The sequence below is a fragment of the Pteronotus mesoamericanus genome, unplaced genomic scaffold (assembly GCF_021234165.1).
Source record: "Pteronotus mesoamericanus isolate MK-2021 breed Mesoamerican mustached bat unplaced genomic scaffold, CSHL_Meso_final scaffold_31, whole genome shotgun sequence".
NCBI lineage: Eukaryota > Metazoa > Chordata > Mammalia > Chiroptera > Mormoopidae > Pteronotus > Pteronotus mesoamericanus.
Window position 1 is genome coordinate 35,650,309 of NW_026555312.1, and position 24,433 is coordinate 35,674,741.

At 39.1% G+C, this 24,433-nt stretch overlaps 1 protein-coding gene across 1 annotated transcript in view; it reads right to left on the bottom strand.

Annotated features, from left to right (window-relative positions):
• TSPAN3 (tetraspanin 3) overlaps positions 1-24,433 on the bottom strand; it is a 71,295-nt gene that overhangs the window by 6,599 nt on the left and 40,263 nt on the right. Inside the window, exons 2-6 of the mRNA XM_054592024.1 lie at positions 6,278-6,469; positions 5,970-6,044; positions 3,945-4,046; positions 2,855-3,007; positions 1,795-1,878 (exon numbers count right to left, since the gene is read on the bottom strand). Of these exons, the coding sequence (XP_054447999.1) occupies positions 1,795-1,878; positions 2,855-3,007; positions 3,945-4,046; positions 5,970-6,044; positions 6,278-6,469 (606 nt within the window). The remainder of the gene's footprint in view (positions 1-1,794; positions 1,879-2,854; positions 3,008-3,944; positions 4,047-5,969; positions 6,045-6,277; positions 6,470-24,433) is intronic.

The window sequence follows — 24,433 nt, forward strand, 5'->3', positions numbered from 1 at the left end:
GCTGCTTCACAGCCATGTTGTATCACAGTCTAATAGTTTTGTGGTGAAGTGTTCTTCACCATACCCCAAATCGAGCATTCCTGTTGGCATTGAATTGGTGCCAATCACCGTCAGTTGAAAAATGCATATGAGAAGAGACTAGTTAGAATATTTACTAGCCCCCTCTAAAAAAGCTTAATGAAGAAATATCTGGCTGGTTAATAAGCTTAACTAGAATGAGGGACATAACTAAAGGGATAATTTTCATCAGTCCTCTACATATGTACTGTATATTTCATGATCAAAACCACCATACAGTTCCAAAGCTTTCTTTGCTGCATGCTAATATGTGCAGCTCTCTTACCGCACACAAAATCATTAAGAATGTACAGATCAGGATTTCACTTGGGAAAAGAGAAGTAAGTCCCTGATGTTCCATTATTTTTACCTAAATAAATGTGTTTATACAGACAATCAAAATATGAAATACATCCCTGCTGATTAACAGAGTACTGTTATGCCACAAAGTAAATGGTTAGGAGGGTTAAAGACCATAGAAAATACAAAGCTAGTTTTTTTAATGTATCATTTCAGGGCTGTTAGAATACCAGCAAAGTAAATAATCATTCTTTTGCCATTTTAAAAGGCACTGCACACATTAAGTACACTAGCTTTTGTTCAAATGGAGAGAAAGCAATCCAAACAACTTATAAACTAGCAATCCAATTTGTTTCATCTAACAATTAAAAGATATCTACACTTTCTTAACATATATTCTCTAGGCCTGAAGCATATTTCAAGAACAACTAAAAGGACAGTCTGAGAATTAAATATGATGCAAAGGATTTTCAATTACTTTCAAATAGTTGGCTACTCTCACTTTTAAGACTCTTCTAAAACATTCCTCTAACAGAACCTCTAAGATATAATGAATATACCAAGGAATGTAAGTAGTTGTACTGGGCAGAAAAATAGCTGTTTTTCTTTTTTGTTTTCAGGTAGGGGTAAGAGATATGGGTGTGCACAGGGGGACTGGGAGTAAGGGATAATTAAGCAATTACTCCAGCTACTTTACACATGCTGTTATCAAGGGGGAAAAGACTTGTTTTCATTGGCAGGAGTCAGGAAAATAAGTCCCTTATACTACCAGCAATGGTACGGTATACTTTTGGATGTGCCAAATGATGTAACAGACTCCTTGATGGTTATCCATCTAAAAAAATTAAGTCTCAAATACAGAAGAGGTTAGAACCTCAGTTTTTACTTGAAGGCCTTTTCCGTAAAGCAAAAAAATTGCTCCTATTAGTATAAGAGACTAGAGTTGTACAATAGTACCAGTAGTACCTGTTCTTCATTTACATATATTAACATACAAAACCCTCGAGGACAAAAGAACAAGAACTAAAAGAATTTTTAAAAAATAGTTTTAAAAAAGACTAATGTTATTTCCCAATGGAAATAAAGCAATACAATTTTTAAAAATTCTGTGATGTTCTATTAAAATATCTCCCAAGATTACACGATGTCAACAGCTTGTATTTTGAACAGGTCACTCACTGATCAAGTCAAGAAAATAATACAAAGAGTCCTCTCACACATGGTCCTCCCATCTAGACCTCTAGTTGTTGAAACCATTCTGGGTCTAGGTCTAGAGACAGGAAATAGAAGATGTTGGAAACTGGTCCCTGGTATCTCAACTCCTTTCAAGTTATCTATATACACAGAGAGTAACTGCACGTAGTGATGAAAACCATTCAGGACTGACATCAGAGATCAGTACACTCTGAAAACAACTGCTTGGCTAACTGTGCTCACCTGAATAGCTGCAAATGCCAGTGCTGCCCAGATAACATGCATCATGATTTCTTGTAGCTTCTTCACAACTAGAGCTTCACACCCCTAAAACACACAAAGTAATCCTCATTAGATGTCTCTTTTAAAACTGAAAGCTACAAGGTCACATACTACTACTCATTGGTAGAAATGAATATGACAGAAACTGAAAGACAGAAAAAGACCATGCATTTAAAACTAATTAACAGTAAAATAAAATAGCTTTAAAGACAAGCAAAAAAGTGAAGATATAAACTACAGCATAGAAATACATAGAAATAATTGCATGGGGCCAGATGGGTACTAGGCTTTTGGGGGAGATCACTTTGTAAGCTAAGTAAATGACTAACCACTATACTATATACCTGAAACTAATATAATATTGTATGTTGACTGTAATTGACTTTTTAATTAAAAAAGACATAACTATAGTCTATGTATAATATAATTTAATTCCTAAAAAAAAAAGGGGGCTCAGAAGAATATTTGTACACCTGTTTTCACAGCAGCGTTATTCAAAATAGCCGAAAGGGGGAAGCAACCCAAATGTCCACCCACAAATGAATGGATAAGCAACATGTGGTCTATCTGTATAATAGGATTATCATTCAGCCTTAAAAAGAATGAAATTCTGACTCAATGCTACAACATGGATGAACCTGAAGACATTATGCTGAGTAAAAACATAAGCTAGGCACAATAGCACAAGTACCATAGGATTCCTTATATGCAGTACCTAAAAGAGTCAAGTTCATAGACATAGAAAGTAGAAGGGTGGTTGCCAGGGATTGAGGGAGGAGAGGATGGAGAGTTGTTATATAATGAGTATAAAGTTTCAGTGTCTAAGAAGGAAAAAGTTCTGGAGATGGGTGATGGTAAATATACTCAATACTACTGAGCTGTACACTTAAAAATGGTTAAGATGGCTTTAGAAAAAAGACAAGCAAAAGATGGCAGAAAAGAAGTGTCAGGTAGAGATGATTTATACAAAAAAACAGGTTACCAGGTGAGATTCAAGTTTTGGCCAAGAAACTGAACTTACCTCAGCATAGAGGTTGGCGGGGTGGGCCAGACTGCCATTACAGCTGCTGGCGGTCTCTCTACAGCAGCTTAGAGGGACACTCTGATTTTTCGTTTCTTTGAACCAGTCTGTATTTTCCCAGTCTGAGTAATTGTGAATTCCACAACAGTGCAGCTATTGTAAAAGAGAATAGAGATATTACTTCTCACAAAATACATATAATTGTGTTGAACTTTAGAGTTCTGTGCACTGCAGAGCTTTAAATTAGTCTAGTACAGTGATATCCAATAGAACTTTCTGCATTGATAAAAATGTTCTATATCTGTATCTCCAACATGGTAGCCACCAGCTACATAAGGCTATTGATCACTTAAAGTGTGGCTAGTGTGACTAAGGCACTGAATGTTTCATTTTAATTTAAATAGCCTCCTATTGATAGTGGCTCTAGAACCTCCATATGAAAGCACATTGCCCACAAGAGGTAGTTTATAGCTAAGAAAATTCTTCCTATCTTACATGTGAAATACATGGTTCTGAGTTAAATACTATTTCCAATGACAGAGTGTTTAAAATATTTTGTCTAATATGTCTGTGATTTTCTTTAAGATAATCTAGCAAAAGATATGTGAGGGTAATAAATGAAAACAAGATGGACAAAAAGCCAACAGTTCTGGAAGTGGGTTTATGGGCATAAAGATCTACCATACTATTCTCTCCATCTCCATGTATGTTTCAAATTGTCCATAATATTCTTTTTACAGTTTTATCAGTTACCTTTTCTGGTCTTGCTCTTAAGAAATATATGAAGAACTTCCCTCTCCTCTTAAGTCCATCTGGAGTCTCACCTTCCCTGTGACACATATCTTTCTTCCATTGTCACCTCTCTGACTAATTAATTTGGGGGGGGGAAATCAAGATGCATTTTATCTGATTTCAGCTAGGTGACAGAGGAAAACACTTTCCAAGGATGAAGATAAAAGTATTGAACACATCATGAAGTTAACCATGACTATGAAGGTACAAGGCTAATTTACATAGTACAGCAGAGTAAGTTTATGTTGACCCAACAGTGATTGGCCCTCAAAAACAAATTCGCCTCAAGAGAGCTCACCTGTCTCTGCACATAATCAATAGCCCGGCTAGCAGCATCAGGGCTGGTTCCATTGTAGGTCTTGTATACTTTCTGAATGCTGTGGTCAACCTCATTTTCCACCTGAATCAAAAGAAAGAATTCAGTTCCTCTAAAAGACTAGTAAAAGTAGGATTAGTCAAGGCTCTAGCTAAAATATCTAAATGGCATATTTGCAAAGTTGCCAGATATCTCTATAAATTTCTTATGAGAAAAAGTTTTCTCCCTTCTTGCCTCTATACAGATTCAGGTAAAAATTCAGACATTTTTATATCACATAGATTAAGCATTCAAAGAGAAGTCTGTGTGCAAGATGGCAGAGGCTAACAATCTACTCAAAGGGGAGAATCCAGTTGAGCCTTGAGATGGATGTCCTAAATTATAAATGGATTGCCTTCTTATTTTTTTAAAATAAGTTTTCAATGTAGTCTCAGAAGACCTCTTCATTTTCCTTTCCTAAAGGAGGTAAAAATAAAATTACTTTAAAAAACACAAGATACTTTTGGGATAAATTATTAGACTTGGCCAAATATGCAAAAGTAATCCAGTAAAAAAAAAAAAATCAGTCCTTAGAAATGACACTTTGCTGCCAATTACTAAAGTAACAAGAATGTGTTGCTTTAATCAATTTTGTACGTGATTCTCCTTACTCTTTTACTATGATTAGGCTTATTTGATAATTTTATCAGTGATGTCAGGAGACTATAATTGTGAACCAGGTCATAGGTTAGGGACATAATCCATTGCATTCTTTTTTTTTTTTTTTTTTTTTGTATAGCTGCCTGGTACCTTATGTATCAATGATTTAAATACTAAATTGGCATATCATGCCTTTGATTTAAAACCATACCTTACAATGACTCTATCATGCCTTTATAACATGGCTCTAAAGTTATGCCCTAATTAATTAATTTTTTAATCATTTTTTTATTGTTGTTCAAGTACAGTTGTCTCCATTTTCCAGCCACCATTTTCCCCTGCCCCACCGGTCCCTACCTCCTTCCCTCAATCATCCTTCCCCACTTTGTCTTTGTCCATGGGTCCTTTGTACATGTTCCTTGATGACCCTTCCCTTTCTTTTCGCCTGTTATCTCCCTCCCTCCTCCCCTGTGGTTACTGGCAGTTTGGGTTTTTTTTTTTTAATTTCAATGTTGCTAGTTATATTTTGTTTGCTTGTTTGTTTTGTTGATTAGGTTACACTTATAGGTGAGATCATTCGGTATTGTGTTTAGCCTTAAATGTTACTATAGGTGAAAAGCAGAAGCAGGCAAAATAGAAAGGAAATAGGAAAGAAAATGAAAGGAAATGGCCAGAAAAGAGGAAAGGGGGGCAAGAAGGGAGAGGCTGGAAAAAGCTTCCTTCGTATTTGAGTTGGCAGGATACCTTGTTCCTCAGGACAGGGGAGAAGTAGGATCACAACTCACAGTTGTCTTTTTCTATGTTCAGAACAAGGCATTTTTAAAAGAAGCAATGGAAAATAAAACATAAATCAGGAAATTTGTATTTCCTCTCTCATGCAGAGAATCTATGGGATGAGGAAACTGGAATAAACTTCTCAGCTGATCAATTATTCATCTATAGCTCATTCAAAGTAATTTTTCAAAAGATTTATTTATTTATTTATTTATAGTGAGAGGGGAAAGGAGGGAGAAAGAGAAGGAGAAAAATATTAATGTGTGAAACATCAATCACTTGCCTCTCACATGCCTCCAACTGGAGGCTTGGCCCGCAACCCAGGGAACCAACTAAGACATGCTGGCCAGGGCCATTCAAGGTAAATTTACAGAAAACTAAACAATTACAAACTAGAACAGTAGTAGAATTAACAATTGTGCTATATAAAATCAGACTAGAAATCTTGACACATAATTTCTAATGAACTTTAGATTTTTAAAGCAGTGGCTGAGCTGAAGGCAAAAGAAAATGCTTATTTTGATAAAAAATGTGTTCTATTTCACTTGAAATGAACCACTTTTTAAAACATATGAATCATAGTAGACAACATACCTTTGCTCTGTAAACGTATCCCAAAACCACTACAACCACTTCTGTGACAAAAACTAAGAGTAGGATGATGACAAACTGCAAGGAAACATTGTCAAAAATTAAATACAAATGAAGAAACAGCAATAAATACTCTCTTGGTAAAAAACAATTATCTAAAATAACTGCTAGAAGTTTAAGACAAGTGCTAATTCTGTTCCAATTATAAGAGCCAGTCAATGGAGTTTCATGCTCAATTCAAAGCAAGCAACATAAATGAAATATTCCCATATTTTATGATAACACTTGTGGTCTATGAAGTGCTAACTTACCGTGGCCAGTCCACAGTGGCTTTCACGGATTGTGGCACAGCAGCCAATTAGTCCAATAATGAAAAGCAAAGCTCCTACAGCTATGATCACTACAGCAGGGATGAGAGTGTACACGTCTTCAAAGAAGTGGTCATAATCATCATAAGTGATGAATACATATGCTCCCACATAGCATAAAATGCCAGCTGCCCCCTGTAGGAACAAGGTCAGAATCCTGGTAAATCTCTCAGGCCTGCTGGTAGAATACTTCTACTATTTCTTACTAGGTTCTAATTCAGTGAGATTTCCCATCACTTTTAAATCTATCTGTACCCTTTTTTCAGAAGTTGAAAAGTCTCCTATTACTCATTAGTAAGAACATTTCTTTACTAAAGTCGAAAAGTCTTCAGAACTCCCATCACCTTTTCAATAATTGCTGGTTCAGTTAGGACCAAAAAACCATGAATTCAGTAATACTGATGGTAAGAATGAATCTCACAAACACTCCAAAAGTGATCTGTAGCTCAATTACAGTCCAATACAAATCAGTGGGGTGCACACCCCAGTAGCCCCCCTCAACAAATGAGGAAATTAGATTTTGTGTGGCAGGGCGAGCGAACCCAGGCAATCTGACTCCAAAATCTGCAGTTATAACCTCTATCCACCCCGTTGGGGAAAGAAAATATTTTAATAATTAATAAACATGATACCCATTTCCAAAAAACTTGCTGACCTAGTTGAACCTGTGAAATGGTAAAGCCAGAAGACTCAATTATAACAAACTTTGCAAACCCTCAGTCCTATTTAGTGTTTAGAATAGTGCTTCTCAAACTAACGTGACTAGTAATCAGCTGAGGATCTTATTAAACTGCAGACTGATTCAGTCAGTAGGTCTAGGGTTGGGGCCTGAGATTCTGCACTTCCAAGAAGTCCCGAGGGCATGCTGATGCTACTTATTCTGGGACTACAGTTTGACTAACAAGGTTATAGGGCACCTAAAGGGAAAATGATGCAGCAAGTCATGGAACAGATAAGGCCTCATCTCAGCTGCTGCTCCAGCCACCATTATTCAGCTGCAGAGTTTTACTTGAATCCTCCTCTAGCACTGTCGACTTTGCTATCACTATGTACCAGCTCAATGCTGACAGCCCAATGCCACTCACTTGTAGGTGAGTGAGCAAATACACATAAATCATTAATCTTCAAACCACAAAACAGCTTCCACAATGATGCTCGAAAATAATTCCTCTCAAACTGAAAGCTTAGTTTACTTCTTAAGTCTATGGAACCAGTAAGCTTGGACATTATCAGTAAATTTTCTTATATTAGACCATTAGAATCATTGTCAGATTTGGTAGAAAAAGGCTAAATTTATGTAAAGTTAAGAAAGCAACTTTTTTTAAAGGTAACATGGACTTTGTTTGAAGACAACCAGAATAATGGAGGCAATTTTTTTAAAAATATATCATTTTTAGAGGTTCCAGTCAAGATAGTGGAATAGGTAGACACCATGACCACATCAAAATTACTAAATTATAGATCAACATAAAGAACCATCTGAAGACTAGCTGAACAGATGTCCTATAACCAAAGATATAAAGAAGACATGTTGAGACTGGTATAAGGGGCAGAGACACAAAATGGGCTAGGCCCACACTCACAGGAGTCAGTTGAGAGTCAGGAGGGATATCTTAGCTGAAGAGGTGCCCCCGGAGAAGCCAGGAGTCCCAGCCCCGCCTAGGCTCCCAAGCCTGGAGCACAAGTGCTGGGAAGAGGAGCTCCCACAACATCCGGTGGTAAAAATCAGCAGGGATTCTGTCCCGCTGGGTAAAGGCTGGAAACCCAAGTATCCTCTTAAAGGGACTGCACACAAATCACTGCTCGCTGGCATTCACCTTGGCCTCTGGTTTAGAGGACAGCAGCTCTGGAGGCACCAGAGACATACACAGAGAAAGTGACCTGTGTGGCTCAGGGCCAGGGCTAGAGGGATGGCTGCCACTGTCCCTGTGTTTAGCCCACCTCCTACGTGGCCAACAAGTACCATCTTTCCTGTATTGAGCTCTCCCTCCACATAGCCAAATCTGAATCTCCATTAGCCAGGTGAACGCCACTCGACCCATCCTGACAACTCTCTTGAGACTCTGTCCCACCACAAGCTCCACAGGCCACAGGAAAGTGGCAGTTGGCCTTGGTGTAGCCTCAGACTTTGGCTGACTGGCATCAGGCGTGGCACTGGCACCAAATCTAAATCTGCATCAACTTGGTGAACTCACCATACCCTGCTGATTCCCTGAGACCTCACCCAACTCGTGTATGCCCAAGGCTCTTTCAGATGCTGAGTCTTCCAGACAAGCCAGCAGCTAGTGGCAGGTTTTAGTGTACATTGGACCTTCTGCTGACTTGCCACAGGCCTCAGTCTGGTACCAGCCAGCATTGATTCACAGTGTAGCCCCTCCCACATACATTTGGAATGAGCAGAGGCAGCGAACAACTGTGGATCACTTTGTGGCTTCTCACAAGTAACCCTAGGCTGGTCACAAATGGTATCTGACACTGGCCTGCACCAAAGCCCCTTCCAAGAGGCCCCAGAAACAACACATACAGTGGCCAGCTTCAAATCACAAGAGAGTACCCCCAACTAGCTCCACAAGTGACACAGCCAAAGGGTGGTCTCAGCAAGCACCATTCTTTGGGGTCAACTTTCACACAGTATCTTGTACATTGTAGCCATAAAATGACTTCATAGCCAGTCAGCCTGAGGGTCACCACCACCCACTAACGTGCCAAAAGCAATCAAGGCTCAACTACAACAGGAGGGCACATAAAATCCACACAAGGGACACTCCTAGAGCACCTGGCTCAGGTAAACAGGAAGACTGAACCACAAGGCTCCACAGGAGAGCTACTACATAGAGAACCCTGACAAGACTAGGAGACATAGCAGATCTACCCAATACATACAAACACAGAGAGACAGCCAAAATGAGGAGACAAAAACATGCCCCAAATGGAAGAACAGAAGAAATCCCCAGGAAGAAAAATTAAATAAAATAGAAGCAAGTAATCTACCAGAGAGAGTTCAAAACAATGGTTATAAAGATATTCAAGGAACTTAATGAGAACTTCAACAAAGAGAAAATGAGCATTAAAAAAAGGACATAGAGACCATTAAAAAGATACAGTCAGAAATGGAAAATACAGTAACTGAAATAAAGAACACACCGGAAGTAATTAATAGCAGATTAGATGAAGAGGATCATATTAGTGTTTTGGAAAACAAGGTAGCAGTTAACACCCAATCAGAACAGCAATAAGAAAAAAAAAATTTTAATGAGGATAGCTTAAAGGACCTCTGGGACATCATCAAGTATAAAAACATTGACATCACAGGTCTACCAGAAGGAAAAGAGAGAAAGCAAGGGATTTAGAACCTATCTGAAGAAATAATGAATGAAAACTTCCATATGCTGGGGAAAGAAATAGACATACAAATGCAAGAAGTACAGAGAGTTCCAAAGAAGGTGAATCCAATAGGCCCACACCAAGACACATTATAATTAAAATGACAAAAAAATTAAAGACAACCCTGGCTGGAGTGGCTCAGTGGATTGATTGTAGGCCTGCAAACCATAGGGTCACTGGTTCAATTCCCAGTCAGAGCACATGCTTGGGTTGCAGGCCAGATCCCTGGCTGGGGGCATGTGAGAGGCAACCAATCACACATTAACGTCTCGCTCCCTCTTTTTCTCCCTCCCTCCCCCTGTCACTAAAAATAAATAAATAAAATATTTTTTAAAAATTAAACACAAACAGAGAGTCTTAAAAAGCAGCAAGAGAAAAACAGTTACCTATAAGGAAACTCCAGTAAGACTGCCAGCTCATTTCTCAACAGAAACTTTCAAGGCCAGAAGGGACAGGTACAAAATATTGACAAAGTAACAAAGACTACTCTAATCAGCAAGATTATCATTAAAATTGAAACAGAAATAAAGAGCTTCCCAGACAAGAAAAAGCTAAGGATTATGTCACCAATGAACCAGTATTACAAGTAATGTTAAAGAAGTTTTTTTTTTTAAAGGGAGGGGAGAGGAACAAATATAAATAATAAAACGGAAATAACTATGTACCTATTCTTTTGATGTAAATGCATTAAATCTGCCAATCAAAAGACATAGGGTAGTTGAATGGATAAGAAAACAGGAACACATATGCTTTCAACAAGAGACCTACTTCAGATCGAAAGACATACACACAGCCTAAAAGTAGAAGAATGGAAAAGATACTTCATGCAATAGACTTTTTATAGTAAGAGAAAAAGAGGTACATTAAATAATGATAATTTTGGGCCAATCCAACAAGAGAATATACACCTTTTTAAGACTTATCTACCCAACCTGGTAGCACCTAAATATAAAAAGCAAATGCTGATGGACATAAACAAAGAGATAGATACTAATACAGTCAGAGAAGTTTGACAGCACTGGCTAGGACTTCAAAAGAGAAAATCAACATAAAAATAGCAGCCTTAATGATACATTAGACTGCTAGATGAATTTAATTGATGTTTTCAGAGCATTCATCCCCAAAAAGCAGAACATACATTCTTTTCAAGTGCATACGGAATATTTTCCAGGACGGCACACATTAGGACAAAAAAATAAGTCTCCTCAAATTTAAGAACACTGAAATCATATTAAGCATATTCTCTAAACCCAATGATATGAAACTAGAAACTAACTACAATGAAAAAAACTAAAAAACACACAAACACATAAGGTAAATAACATGGTACTGAACAAGTAAATGGTTAACAATGAGATTAATGAAGAAATCAAAAGATGCCTTGAGACAAATGAAAATGAAAACACAACAACAGAAAACCCATGGGACAGAGCATTCATGACAATTCCATTCCTACCTAGAGAACAAGAAAAGTCTCAAACCATCTAACTTTGCACCTAAATGACTAGAAAAAGAACAACAAACGAAGCCCAAACTGAGTAGTAGAAAGGATATGAACAAGACCAAAGTGGAAATAAACAAAAATTGATTTTAAAATAACAATACAAAATATCAATGAAACCCAGAGCTGGTTCCTTGAAAAGATAAACAAGATTGATAAACCTTTAACCAGACTCACTAGAGAGAGAGAACACACACAAATAAAATCAGAAGTGAAAGAGAAGTAACAACTGACACAACAGAAATACAAGGAATTATAAGGAAATACTATAGCTAACTACAGTCAAACCTCAGTTCTTGAATGTCTCCCATCTCGAACAATTTGGTTTTCAACCTTGTTGTTCACACACACACACACACACACACACACACACACACACACACACACACACAAAGTCTCAGTTGTCAAATAAAACTTCAGTTCTCGACTCAACAACTCTTCTGTGCTGACACAGTCAAATCCAGGTTCTCAAATGTCTCCTATCTCAAATAATTATGTTCTCAAACAGCCATCCAGAATGAATTAAGTTCAGAGACAGAGGTTCCACTGTTTAGCCAAGAAACTGAACGATCTGGAAGAAATGGATAAATTACTAGAAAAATACAAACTTCCAAGACTGAATCAGGTAGAAACAAAAAATCAAACAAACCAATTACTACCAAAGAAATCAAGTCAGTAATTTAAAAACTCCTAACCTTGACTAGGTGGCTCAGTTGGTTGGAGCATCATCCCATACACCAGAAGGGTTGCGGGTACAATCCTTGGTTGGGGCACATACCTAGGTTGCAGGTTCAACTCCCAGCTGGGGAACACAGGGACGCAACCAACCGGGGCGAGGGCGGGGGTGTGTATGTGTGTGTGTGTGTGTGTCTCTCAAATCAATAAACGTATCCTCGGGTGAGGATTTTATTTTTTTTAACTCCCAAAAAACAAAAGTCCTGACTTCACAGGTGAAGTTTATCTAACACTCAAAGAAGAATTAACACCTATCCTTCTCAACTATTTCAAAAAATTCAAGAGAGAAGACTACCAAACTTATTTTATGAAGCCACTACTACCCTGATTCCAAAATCAGATAAAGACATTACAAAAGAAGAAAATTTTAAGCCAATATCCCTACTAAACATAGATGTAAAAATCCTCAACAAAATATTAGCAAACCAAATTCAGTAATACATTAAAAAGATCATATACCACAATCAAGTGGGATTTATTCAAAATAGAATAAATTTTGCAAAACTGCTTCAACATCTGCAAATTAATTAACACGATACACCACACAAACAAAATGAAGGATAAAAGCACATGATCATATCAATACATGCAGAAAAAGTGTTCATAAAAGCCAGCATCCATTTATGATGAAAATCTCTCAGCAAAGTGGGAATAGACGGAACATACCTCAACATAATAAAGACCATATGAGGTCTGTCCAGAAGGTATCCAGCCATGTACTATGAAAAAGACATTTACTGAAAAAGATACAAGATACAAGAAACAATGTACATAGTACAATTACACCTCAGTCCCCTTCAAAGTAGGCACCTTGGGACCTCACACAGTTCTCCCAGTCTCAAAGTAGGCACCTTGGGACCTCACACAGTTCTCCCAGTCGCCATCAGCTGCCCCACTGTGTTTTCCTGAAACTTACCAATGGTCTGAAGTCTCTTCCCTTTCAAAGGTGATTTTAGTTTTGGGAAAAGCTAGAAGTCGTAGGGTGCCAAATTTGGGCTGTAGGGGAGCTGAGACACCTGGGTGATTTGATGCTTCGCCCAAAAACTCTGCATAAGACATGATGCACGAGTGGATACATTGTCATGATGAAGCGGCCAATCACCACTTGCCCATAGCTGTGGCCTTCTGATCAATCTGACTAGTTTCCATAGAAGGCTGTTCAAGCTTAATGTAAAATCTGATGCAGATTCATTGTTCTACTAGCCCATTTTTTAATGCAACAGCCACACAGCACACATGCTCACTCAACGGCATCCATCGCCCCCACTGACTAGTACAATGAAGTGGTCATTGTTCACGCATGTGCATTCCAGTCCACTCTCCTTGGCTGCCAGGTTACATTGATGTAACACAAACTATTCTCATTATATTAGCAATGGTTGGACTTTTTTCAGATAGATCTCATATGTATCAAATGCCCAGGTAACATTATACTCAAAAGGGAAAAGCTAGACACATTTTCCTTTGGATCAAGAACAAAAAAAAGATGTCCATTTTCACCATTTTATTCAACACAGTATCAGAAGTCCTAGTCACAGTAATAGGAGATGAAATATAAATAAAAAACATACAAACTGGAAACAAATTTGTTTACAGATGACATGATACTATGTATAAATAGCCAGAAAGATTTTACCATATAAACCTACTAAAACTGATAAATGAATTCAGTAAAGTAGCAGGATACAGAAAGTGATAGCATTTTTATAAACCAATAATAAACTATCAGGTAGAGAAATTAAGAAAACAACCCCATTTACAATGGCAATAACAACAAAATAAAACACATAGGAATACATTTAATCAGGAAGGCAAAAGACCCGTACTTGGAAAATTATATGACACTGATGAAAAAAATTGAAGACATAAATAAATGGAAGCATAGACCATGTTCACGGATAGGGAGAATTAACATTGTTAAAATGTCCATACTACTCAAATTAATCTATTGATTGAATGCAATCTCTATCCAAAAACCAATCACATATTTCACAGAACTAAAACAAACAATCCTAAAATTTACATGAAACCAGAAAGACCTCAAATAACCACAGCAATCTTGAGGAAAAAAAGAACAAAGTTGGAGGTCTTACACTACCTGATACCAAACTATACTACAAGGCTACAGTAATGAAAATAGCGTGGTACACCTGGCTGGTGTAGCTCAGTGGCTTAAGCATGGGCCTGTGAACCAAAAAGTTGCTGGGTTGATTTCCAGTCAGGGCACGTGCCTGGGTTGTGGCCCAGGCCCCCGACTGGGGGCATGTGAGAGACAACTGAACAATGTTTCTCTCTCTCTTTTTCTCTCTACTTTCACTCTCTCTAAAAGATAAATAAAATCTTTTTGAAAATAGCATGGTACTGGCATAAAAACAGACTAAACAGATCAACAGAACAGAATAAAGAGCCCCAAAATAAACCCACACCTATATGATCAGTAAAATATAACAAAGGAGATAGGATATACAATGGGGTAAAGATAATCCAGTCAGTAAATGGTATTGGGAACATTAGATACTTGCAAAAAAAATGAAACTTGACCAACTTCTTATACCATATACAAGAATAAACTCAAAATGGATTAAAGACAAGTAAGACTTAAAACATTAAACTCCTATCAAAAAGCATAGGCAATATACTCTGTGATATTGCCCTTAGTAATGCATTTTTCTGATACATCTCCTTGGGCAAGAAAAGCAAAATAAAAAATAAATAAGACTACATCACACTAAGAAGTTTTGCATAGAAAGGAAACCATCAACAAAATGATAAGACAACCTACTAAATGGAAGAAGATATTCACCAACAATACATCCAATACGGGGTTAATATTGAAAACTTATGAAGAACTCATACAATTCAACACTAAAAAAAATCCAATTAAAAAATGGGCAGAGGATCTGAACAGATATTTCTCCAAAGTGGACATACAGATGGCCCAAAGACATGAAAAGACGCTCAATGTCACTAATCATCAGAGAAATGCCAAATAAAATCACAGTAAGATATCACTACATACCTGTCAGGATGGTTATCATCGATAAATCCATAAACAAGAAGTGTTTGGCAAGGGTGTGAAGAAAATGAAACTCTAATGCACTGTTGATGGGACAGCAAATTGGTGCAGCCACTGTGGAAAACGGTATGGAGTTTCCTCAAAAAATTAAAAATAGGTCTACTTTATAACCCAGAAATTTCACTTATGGGTATTTATCTGAAGGAACTCAAAACATTAATTTGAAAAGATATATGCATCCCTATGTTCACTGCAGCATTATTTACAATCGACAAGATCGGAAGCAACATAAATGTTCGTAACAGATGGCTGGATTAAAAAACAATTGTGGTACCTTTACAGAGTGGAATACTACTTGTCTAAAGAAAGAATAAGATCTTACCATTTGCAACAACATGGTGGACCTGGAGGTTATTATGCTAAGTAAAATAACTCAAAGAAAGACAAATGATATATGATTAACTTATACGTGGAATATAAATGAATGAATGAATGAATGAACAAACAAAACAGAATCAAACTCATTGATACAGAGATCATTTTTAATGGTTCCTAGATGGGAGGGGAGTTGGGAGGCTGGGGGAAAAGGGGAAAGGTTTAAGAAGTACAAATTGATAGTTACAAAATATTCACATGATGTAAAGTATAGCTCATAAAGTCAATAATATCATAATAACTATGTATGGTGCCAGGTGGATACTAGAATTATTGAGGGGAATCACTGTAAATTAAATGATAGTCTACTCATTATGCTATACACCTGAAACTAATATAAAATATTAAATGTTACCTGTAACTGAAAAATAAAATATATAAAATATATTACTTTAAAATTCTTCTCCTATGGATTCCAAGGATGCCAACCCTGGTTTTCTTTCTATTTTCCTTACTGCACAGTCTCACATCTTCTTCACAGACCCTTCTTTACCAGTAATCTCCAGGCTTCCATCAGAGCCCCATTCATTTCTCATTCTGTAGGCTCTCCTTGGGCTATACTACCCCTGGCTTCACCAATCACTGTGGCTCATTACCTACGCCATGTATAGTCTCAGACCTACACATACCCCTTGAGAGACTTCCGGCCTAGATGGAGGCATAGGTAGATACACTTTGCCTCCTCACACAACCAAAAGGACAAGAACAAATTTACAAACAAAAAATAACCAGAACTGCCAGAAAATTGAAATGTATGGAAGTGCGAGAACCAAGGAGTTAAAGAAGAAACATTCATCCAGACCAATAGGAGGGGCAGAGACGGGCAGCTGGGGTAGAGAGGATGCATGGCATGACGACGGCTGGAGGACCAGGAGGGTGAAGCGGGGGCTGGTGCACTGGGCGGTCACACATTTGTCTGCAGATAAACCGGGAGGAACCACTGGGGAGTGAGACAGATCTCGCAATCCAGTGTTCCAGTGGGGGAAAATAAAGCCTCAAACCTCTGGCTGTAACAACCTGTGAGGGATGCAGCAGTGGGAGACACTCCCAGCCTCACAGGCGAGTTCACTGGAGATATCCACAGGGTCCTAGAATGTACACAAACCCACCCACCCAGGAATCAGCACTAGAAGGGCCCAAGTTGCTTGTTGGTAGTGGGGAAAGTGACAGAGCCAGCCAAGAGTCAGGCAAGTGGCATTCTTCCCTCTCAGACCCCTCCCCAACATACAGCACCACAACGCAGGAACCTGGGTTGCCCTGTCCTGACGAATACCTAAGGCTCCACCCCTTACAACATAACAGATGCAATGAGACAAAGAAATACGGCCCAAATGAAAGAACAGATCAAAGCTCCAAAAATAGAACTAAGCGATGAAGAGATAGCCAACCAATCAGATGCACAGTTCGAAACACTGCTAATCTGGATGCTCACTGAATTGGTTGAATATGGTCGCAAAATGGAGGAAAAAGTGAAGGTTATGCAAAGTGAAATAAAGAAAAATATCCAGGGAACCAACAGTAATGGGAAGGAAACCAGGACTCAAATCAACGATTTGGAGCTGAAGGAAGGGATAAACATTCAACCAGAACAGAATGAAGAAACAAGAATTGAAAAAAATGGGGAGAGGCTTAGGAACCTTAAGGACAACTTTAAACATTCCAACATCTGAATCATAGGAGTGCCAGAAGGACAAGAGGAAGAACAAGAAATTGAAAACTTACTTGAAAAAATAATGAAAGAGAATTTCTCCAATCCAGCAAAGGAAACAGACTACCAGCAGATCCAAGAAGCTCAGAGAATCCCAAAGAAGTTGGACCCAAGGAAGCATACCCCAAGGTACATCATAATTCCATTACCCAAGATTAAAGATAAGGAGAGAATCTTAAAAGCATCAAGAGAAAAGGAGACAGTTACCTACAAAGGAGTGAGACTATCAACTGATTTCTCAAAAGAAACCTTGCAGGCAAGAAGGGGCTGGAAAGAAGTATTCAAAGTTATGAAAGGCAAGGACCTACATTTCAGAATACTCTATCCAGCACAGTTAGATTTAGAATAGAAGGGCAGATAAAGTGCTTCCCAGGTAAAGTTCAAGGAGTTCATCACCACCAAGCCCGTATTGTATGAAATGTTAAAGGGACTTATCTAAGAAAAAGAAGATCAAAAACTATGAACAGTAAAATGACAACAAACTCAACAACTATTAACAACAGAACCTAAAAAAACTAAGCAAACACCTAGAACAGGAACAGAAACACAGAAATGGAGATCAGAGGAGAGGGCTTGGGGGGAGAATGCAGGAAAAGATTCAGGGAATAAGAAGCATAAATAGTAGGTACAAAATAAACAGGGGGAGGTTAAGAATAGTATAGGAAATGGAGAAGCCAAAGAACTTATATGTACGACCCATGGACATGAACTATGTGTGGGGGGATATGCTGGTGGGAGGTGGGTACAGAATGGAAGGGAATAAAGGCAAAAAAATAAAATAAAAAAGGGACAACTGGCCCTAGCTGGTGTGGCTCAGTGGATTGAGCACCAACATGCAAACCAAAGGGTTGGTGGTTCAGTTCCCAGTGTAGGGCACATGCATGGGTTGCAGGCCAGGTCCCCAGCAGGGGGCACACAAAATGCAACCACACATTGATGTTTCCCTCTCTTTCCCTCTCTTAAAAATAAATAAAATCTTTAAAAAAAATGGGACAACTCTAATAGCATAATTAATAATATATATATATATATATATATTTTTAAAAGACACACATACCCCTTGAAAGTCCCACAGATACTTCACTCTCAACATACACCAAACTCTTTGCTTTTCCACTTTCCCCTTCTAATCTTTCCTTATAATCCTATTAAAGCAAAAGGCACCAGATATTTAATTTTTCTAGTAAAATGTCTGAGTTAATCTATTTTCTTTCCTTGTGATACCTCTATATCCTATCAATCACCAAATTCCTTCAAGTTTATTGCTTCCAAAAGCACAGTGTCCAACGAGATCTTGCTTGCATGCATAAATGCTCCTTTGGTAATTGTTTGCCTCAAGATATCAATTTGTAAAACAGAAGTGACTGGAATGTTGGAGAAAAAAACAGTAAAGAAAAGAATGAGCAAAAACCCCTGTATTCTAGGTGTTGTAAGAAACATATTTCAAAAAAGGAAGCAGGAAGGGAGGAAATATCAGAGGAAATTCATCTTATACACTTATCTTTTAACATTTAATTCAGAGTTTCCTGTACAGCCATATGTACCTCACTTGGCTCCTGCAAAGAATGCACTGGCAATCCTGTAGAGTGCATTTCTGACAACTTTACCGAACTCCATCTTTGTGCCATTATAAGTGTGTTAAAAATCACCCTAAACCATTTAGGTATCTAATGATCATAATTCTTAAGTCTAAACATTCTTTGTTTCAACTTTTACTCTGATAAAATACTTCATATAACACAATTACTCCTTTACCAAGACTAATGCCAGTATACTTCATTTACTTTCTTATCAACTTTCAAGAAAAAAAGACTACAATTCAAAGATTTCAAATTCTTTTTCATACATTAAAGTTACTCTTACCAAGAATTTCTGAAGCTATTAATTATATCAAAAAATAGTAATTATATAATTTTCTGCCTAACAAACTAGTCAATGATAAAACCAAGATTCAAAGATGTGTGACCATACAGAGGAAAGGTTCCTCAGGCTGGAGTAAAGGTTAATGCAGAATAACCTTTTTGGAAAGCAATCCAGCAACATAGATCAGCCTCAGCATTTATGCTCTTGTACCTACTAATTGCACTTCTAGGAGTCTATAATAAGGAAATAAGTCAGATGGAAACAAAGATTTGTACAAAAGGTATGCTTATCAAAATGTTATGATATGACAAAATTATAATAGCAAAAATAAAAGAAAAATAAAACCCTGGCATTGAAATGTATGCTTACATTAGAACTCTTAATTATTAATGAAAAATTTAGGAGCTTTTGGTCAAGATGGCTAAGCTTGCCTCCTCCCACAACTACATTAAAATTACAAGTAAACTGCAGAACAAGTACCACTGAAAACTTCCCAATTTCTAGCTGAAGTGCTACAACTAAGGATTTACAGAACTCACATCAAGATTGATAAAAAGATCAGAGACTCGGAATGGGGTAGCCCCACACCCATGAGCAGCAGTTAAAAATTGGGATGTATATCTTGGCTGCAGAGGTCCCCCCTAAAGAGTGAGGGGTCCTAGCCCCACATCAGGCTCCCAGCCCAGGATTTCATTACCAGGACAAGAAGTCCCTATAAGTCCTGGCTGTAAACTCATTCACTGGAAGAGCAGCTTGAAAGGTACAATGAACAAATGGGGTGAAACTGGATTGTCTGGCTTAAGGGAAAGGGCTGGAGGAGCTGCTTTTTCCTAGGGAGAAGTGTTGGCAGAAGCCACTGTTCCTTTGTTGAGCACTCCCTTCATTCTGTCTATGCCTACAAGCAGGCACCATATCTAAGTATCCATCAACCGAGCTAACACTTTCTTGACCTGGTGGTTCCCCAAAACCCTGTCCCACCCAACTTACAAGTCCACCAAGCTGCTTCAAGTGATTTTTCCATAAAAACAGCCTGTCTTGGCTCATGGTATAGACTTTCCTAAAATCTCTCAGAGGTTCCCAAACCCCAAACAAGCAGCATCTGTCTTCAGCATGCCCGATACCTCTTGCTAGGCTGCCCTAGCCCAGCAGTAGTGGCAACCATCTGCAGATCACTTTGCAGCTCATATCAAGTGGCGCTGGGATGGGCACAAGCAGCGGCTGACCTTGTCCTGTACCAGAGCCCCTCCCAAGAGCCCCAGAACCAACACATCTGGTGGCCAGCTTCGGACCACACCAGAACAACATCCAACACCTCCACAAATGACACATGCTCAGCAGGCACCAGGGACCTGCTGCAGCAAACCCTGTTCCATAGGGTCAGCCCCTACACAAGAGATACTCCACTGTAGTCATGGCCAGTCCTCACAACAAATCTGCCTGTGGGTCCATCCCTCCCAATGACTTGGTAACAGTGATCAAGGTTCAACTATGACAGGAGGGCACACACAACACACACAAGGGATCCACCTGGAGCACCTGACTCAGTTGACCAGGGAAACTGTGCCAATGGGACCTACAGGATATCTACTACATAAGGCCACTTTACCAAGGCCAGGAGACATAGCAACTCTATCTAATCTACCTAATTCATAAAATCAAGCAGGGAAGCAGCCAAAATGAGGAGACAGACACATGAACCAAATGAAAAACTTAGAATTCAAAACATTGTTTATAAGTAATATTCAATGATCTCAGAACTTCAACAAGGAGATGGATAACATATAAAGGCAGACAAAAAAAAAAAGAAAAGAACCAGTCAAAAATGAAAAATACAAAATCTGAAATGAAAAACACTGGAAGGAATAAACAGTAGGTTGAATGAAGCAAAGGGTCAAATCAGCTATTTGGAAAACAAGGTAGCAGGAAACACACAATAAGAACAGCAAAAAGAAAAAAAAATCCAAACAATGAGGATAGCATAAGAGGCCTCTGGGACAACAGCAAGCACACCACATTTGCATCATAGGGAAACCAGAAGGAGAAAAGAAAGAACAGAAAATTTAAAACCTACTTGAAAAACACAATGACAAAAAAAACTTCCCTAACCTGGTGAAAGAAAGAGACATACAAGCCCAGGAAGCACAGAGAATCCCAAATAAGATGAACCAAAAAAACACACACCAAGACATATCATAATTAAAATAGCAAAGAAAAAGAGAGAATATTAAAAGCTGCAAGAAAAAAACAGTTACTTAGCTACAAGGAAGCTCCCATAAAACTGTCAGCTGATTTCTCAAGAGAAATTTTGCAGGCCAGAAGAGATTGGCAAGAAACATTCAAAGTGGTCAAAAGCAAGAATCTACAACCAAGATACCAAGATTACTCTATCCAGCAAGGCTGCCATTTAGAATGGAAGGAGACTTAAAGAGCATCCCAGACAAGAAAAAACTAAAGGCATTCATCGCTATTAAACAGTATTACAAGAAATGCTAAAGGACTTAAGAAGGAGGAATAAAAGGAGATAAAAATATGACAATAAAATGGCAATAACTATATATCAACAATTACTTTAAATGTAAATGGATTAAATGTTCCAATCAAAGACCATTTATTCATCCAATAAAATGGATGAATAGATAACAAAACAAGATTCACACATATGCTGCCTACGAGAGACCCACTTCAGGCAAATAAAAAAAAGAAAAAAGCTGGGGTAGCAATGCTCACATCAGACAAAATAGACTTTAAAACAAAGGCTATATATGACAAGAGACAAAGAGGGACCCAGGAATTCCACTTCTGGGTATTTGCCTGAAGAAACTCAAAACACTAATTTAAAAGATATAAGCATCCCTATGTTCATTGCAGCACGGTTCACAATAGCCAAGATATATGTAAGGAACATAAGTACCATCCACAGATGAATGGATAGGATAAAGAGGTGGTACATATATACAATGGAATGATTCAGCAATAAAAAGAATGAAATCTTGCCATCTGCAACAACATAGATGGATCCAAAGGGCATTACTCTACACAAAATACCAGAGAAAGACAAATACCATATAATTTTACATATATGTGATATCTAAAATAAATAAATAAATAAACAAAATAGAAACAAACCCATAGATACAGAGAACATTTTGATGGTTGTCAGACTGCTCAAAAAGGAGAAGGGATTAAGAAGTACAAATAGGGCTTCCAGTCACAATGGCGGTAAAGGTAAATGCAGTACTCGCATCTTCCCATAACCACATCAAAAATACAAACTAAACTACAGAACAACCATCATTCAGAACCACCTGGAATCTAGCTGAAGGGAAGTCTTACAACTAGGATTTAAAGAAGAAGCCATATAGAGACTGGTAGGAGGGGCACACATTCAGAATAGGCTGGTCCCACACCAGCATGTGGCAGATAAAAATCAGGAGGGATATCTCAGCTGTTGAGGTCCCCCATGAGGAGTGAGGGGTTCTCACCACACACCAGACTCCCCAGCCCAGGGTTCCAGTGCCAGGAGAGAAGACCCCATAACTTCTGGCTGTGAAAATCAGCAGGAATTGAAACTGTGTTAGACAAAGTGGCTAGAGTCCCAGGTGTTCCTGTTAAAGAGCCCATGCACAGACTTACCCTGACTCACTCTCTGTGAGCACCAGCACTGGAGCTGCAGTTCAAAAGGTACCAGGGACATATGGCAGGAAACTGAATTGTCTGCCATCAGAGTGATACCTGGGGGCAGATTTCTCCCATACAGAAGTGCTAGTAGAGGGCATTTTTTCCTCTGCTGAGTCTTCTACAATAGAGTGTTGGGAACCATCCTGCCTAGTTTCAGGGACTGTAGCCTCGACGAGAGGTGGAGAGGGCCCCAAGGCTGGAGCTAAGCAAGGAGACCTTGGAAAAATATGCCACTGAAGAGATAAAACCTGTCCCCCTGGCAGGGGCACAGCCCCTGACTCCCTCACAGTACCATGCTTGGCCCCCAAGGATGGCTGGTTAGTCAATGATGGGTAAGACCTCTCAATGGCAGGGGCAACCTAAGACTGGCACAGTCACATAGGGGCCATTAGGGAAGGACTTGGGGGACATAGAGAAGGGGAAAAAGACCCTCACCCCTCAGCTTTGATATGGCTGGAGTCCTCATTCTATCTGAAAGAAGTCTCCTTATCTCTTGGCAGCTCAGCCTCACCCACCTAGCTCAGGCTTGAAACAATACTAAAGGCAGGTACAGCCCTAAACTGGATCAGGTGGTTCCCAGGGAGAGTTAAGCCTGGAAAAGGAATGCATTAAATCCTGTGAAACTTACTTTGCTAAGACTTCCCTGGAGTTAATGAGTACTGATATTTAGGGTTAAGCATAGAATGTGATCAGTTTCCCAGGTTTCAGGGCTGCTAGAGTGGGCGCCACCCTGACCTGAGGCAAATCCCTTGTGTTTCTTCAATTGTCATCTATGATCTCTATTTGTTTTCTGTAAACATAGTCTTTTGACATTGATGAGCTTTACTTCCATGCTCTATATCCCTGCACATATGGTTCTCAATAAAAGCCACTTCAAGAGAAGGGCTTGGGGGCATTCTCCACTAGAGGGAAGTGCCACCCCTTTCCCTGGCAAACAGAGAGAAAAATGTCTGGGATGACTTATTTTATTTCCCCATCCGTGATGACCCAGAGCATACTCTGTGGGACAGAGTCCACCCTCCACCTCAGAAGAGCTCTCATGAAGAGGGTATGGTTCACCATAGCTGAGATTGGCTAACCATGTTTGCCCTGACCTGGTGATTTCCTGAGACACTGCTCCACCCAACTTGTTGGCCTACCCAAGCCATTTCCAGTGGCTTTTCCATAATACTGACCTCTCTTGCCTCATGCTTTGGACTTTCCTAAAATCTCTTAAACAATGAGCATCTGGCCCCTGTGTAGACCCTAGCTCTTGCTAAGTGGCCCCAGGCCCAATACCAGTGTCAGTCTGCCTTGGTTCACAGCTTCACGTCTCTTGGGCACCTCCAAGTCCAACAGAAGTAGCAGCCATCTGCAGATCACTCTGTAGCTCATGCTGGGTGGTCCAAGCAGGGCACAGGTGGTGACTGACTTTGCACTTCTTGAGAGACCCCAAAGCCTGTGCACCCAGTGGACATCCTTGGACCATGACACATTACAACCCTACCACTTCCTAAGGGCAACACACCCAAGGGACAAACTCAGTAAGCACCAAAGCCCTACTGAAGCAAGTCCTCTGTATAGTCGGCTCCTGCACAGCAACTCATCTGCTGTAGTTGTGACATGTCCTGGTAGCAATTTGAGCTGGAGATCAAACCCTCCAAGGGGGGCCAACAACAATCAAGGCTCAACTACAACAAGACAGTATATACAGCCCACACAGGGGTACACCTGGAGTGCTCAGCTCAGGTGACTGTGGAAGCTGCACTACTGGGCACAACAGGACACCCACTATACAAG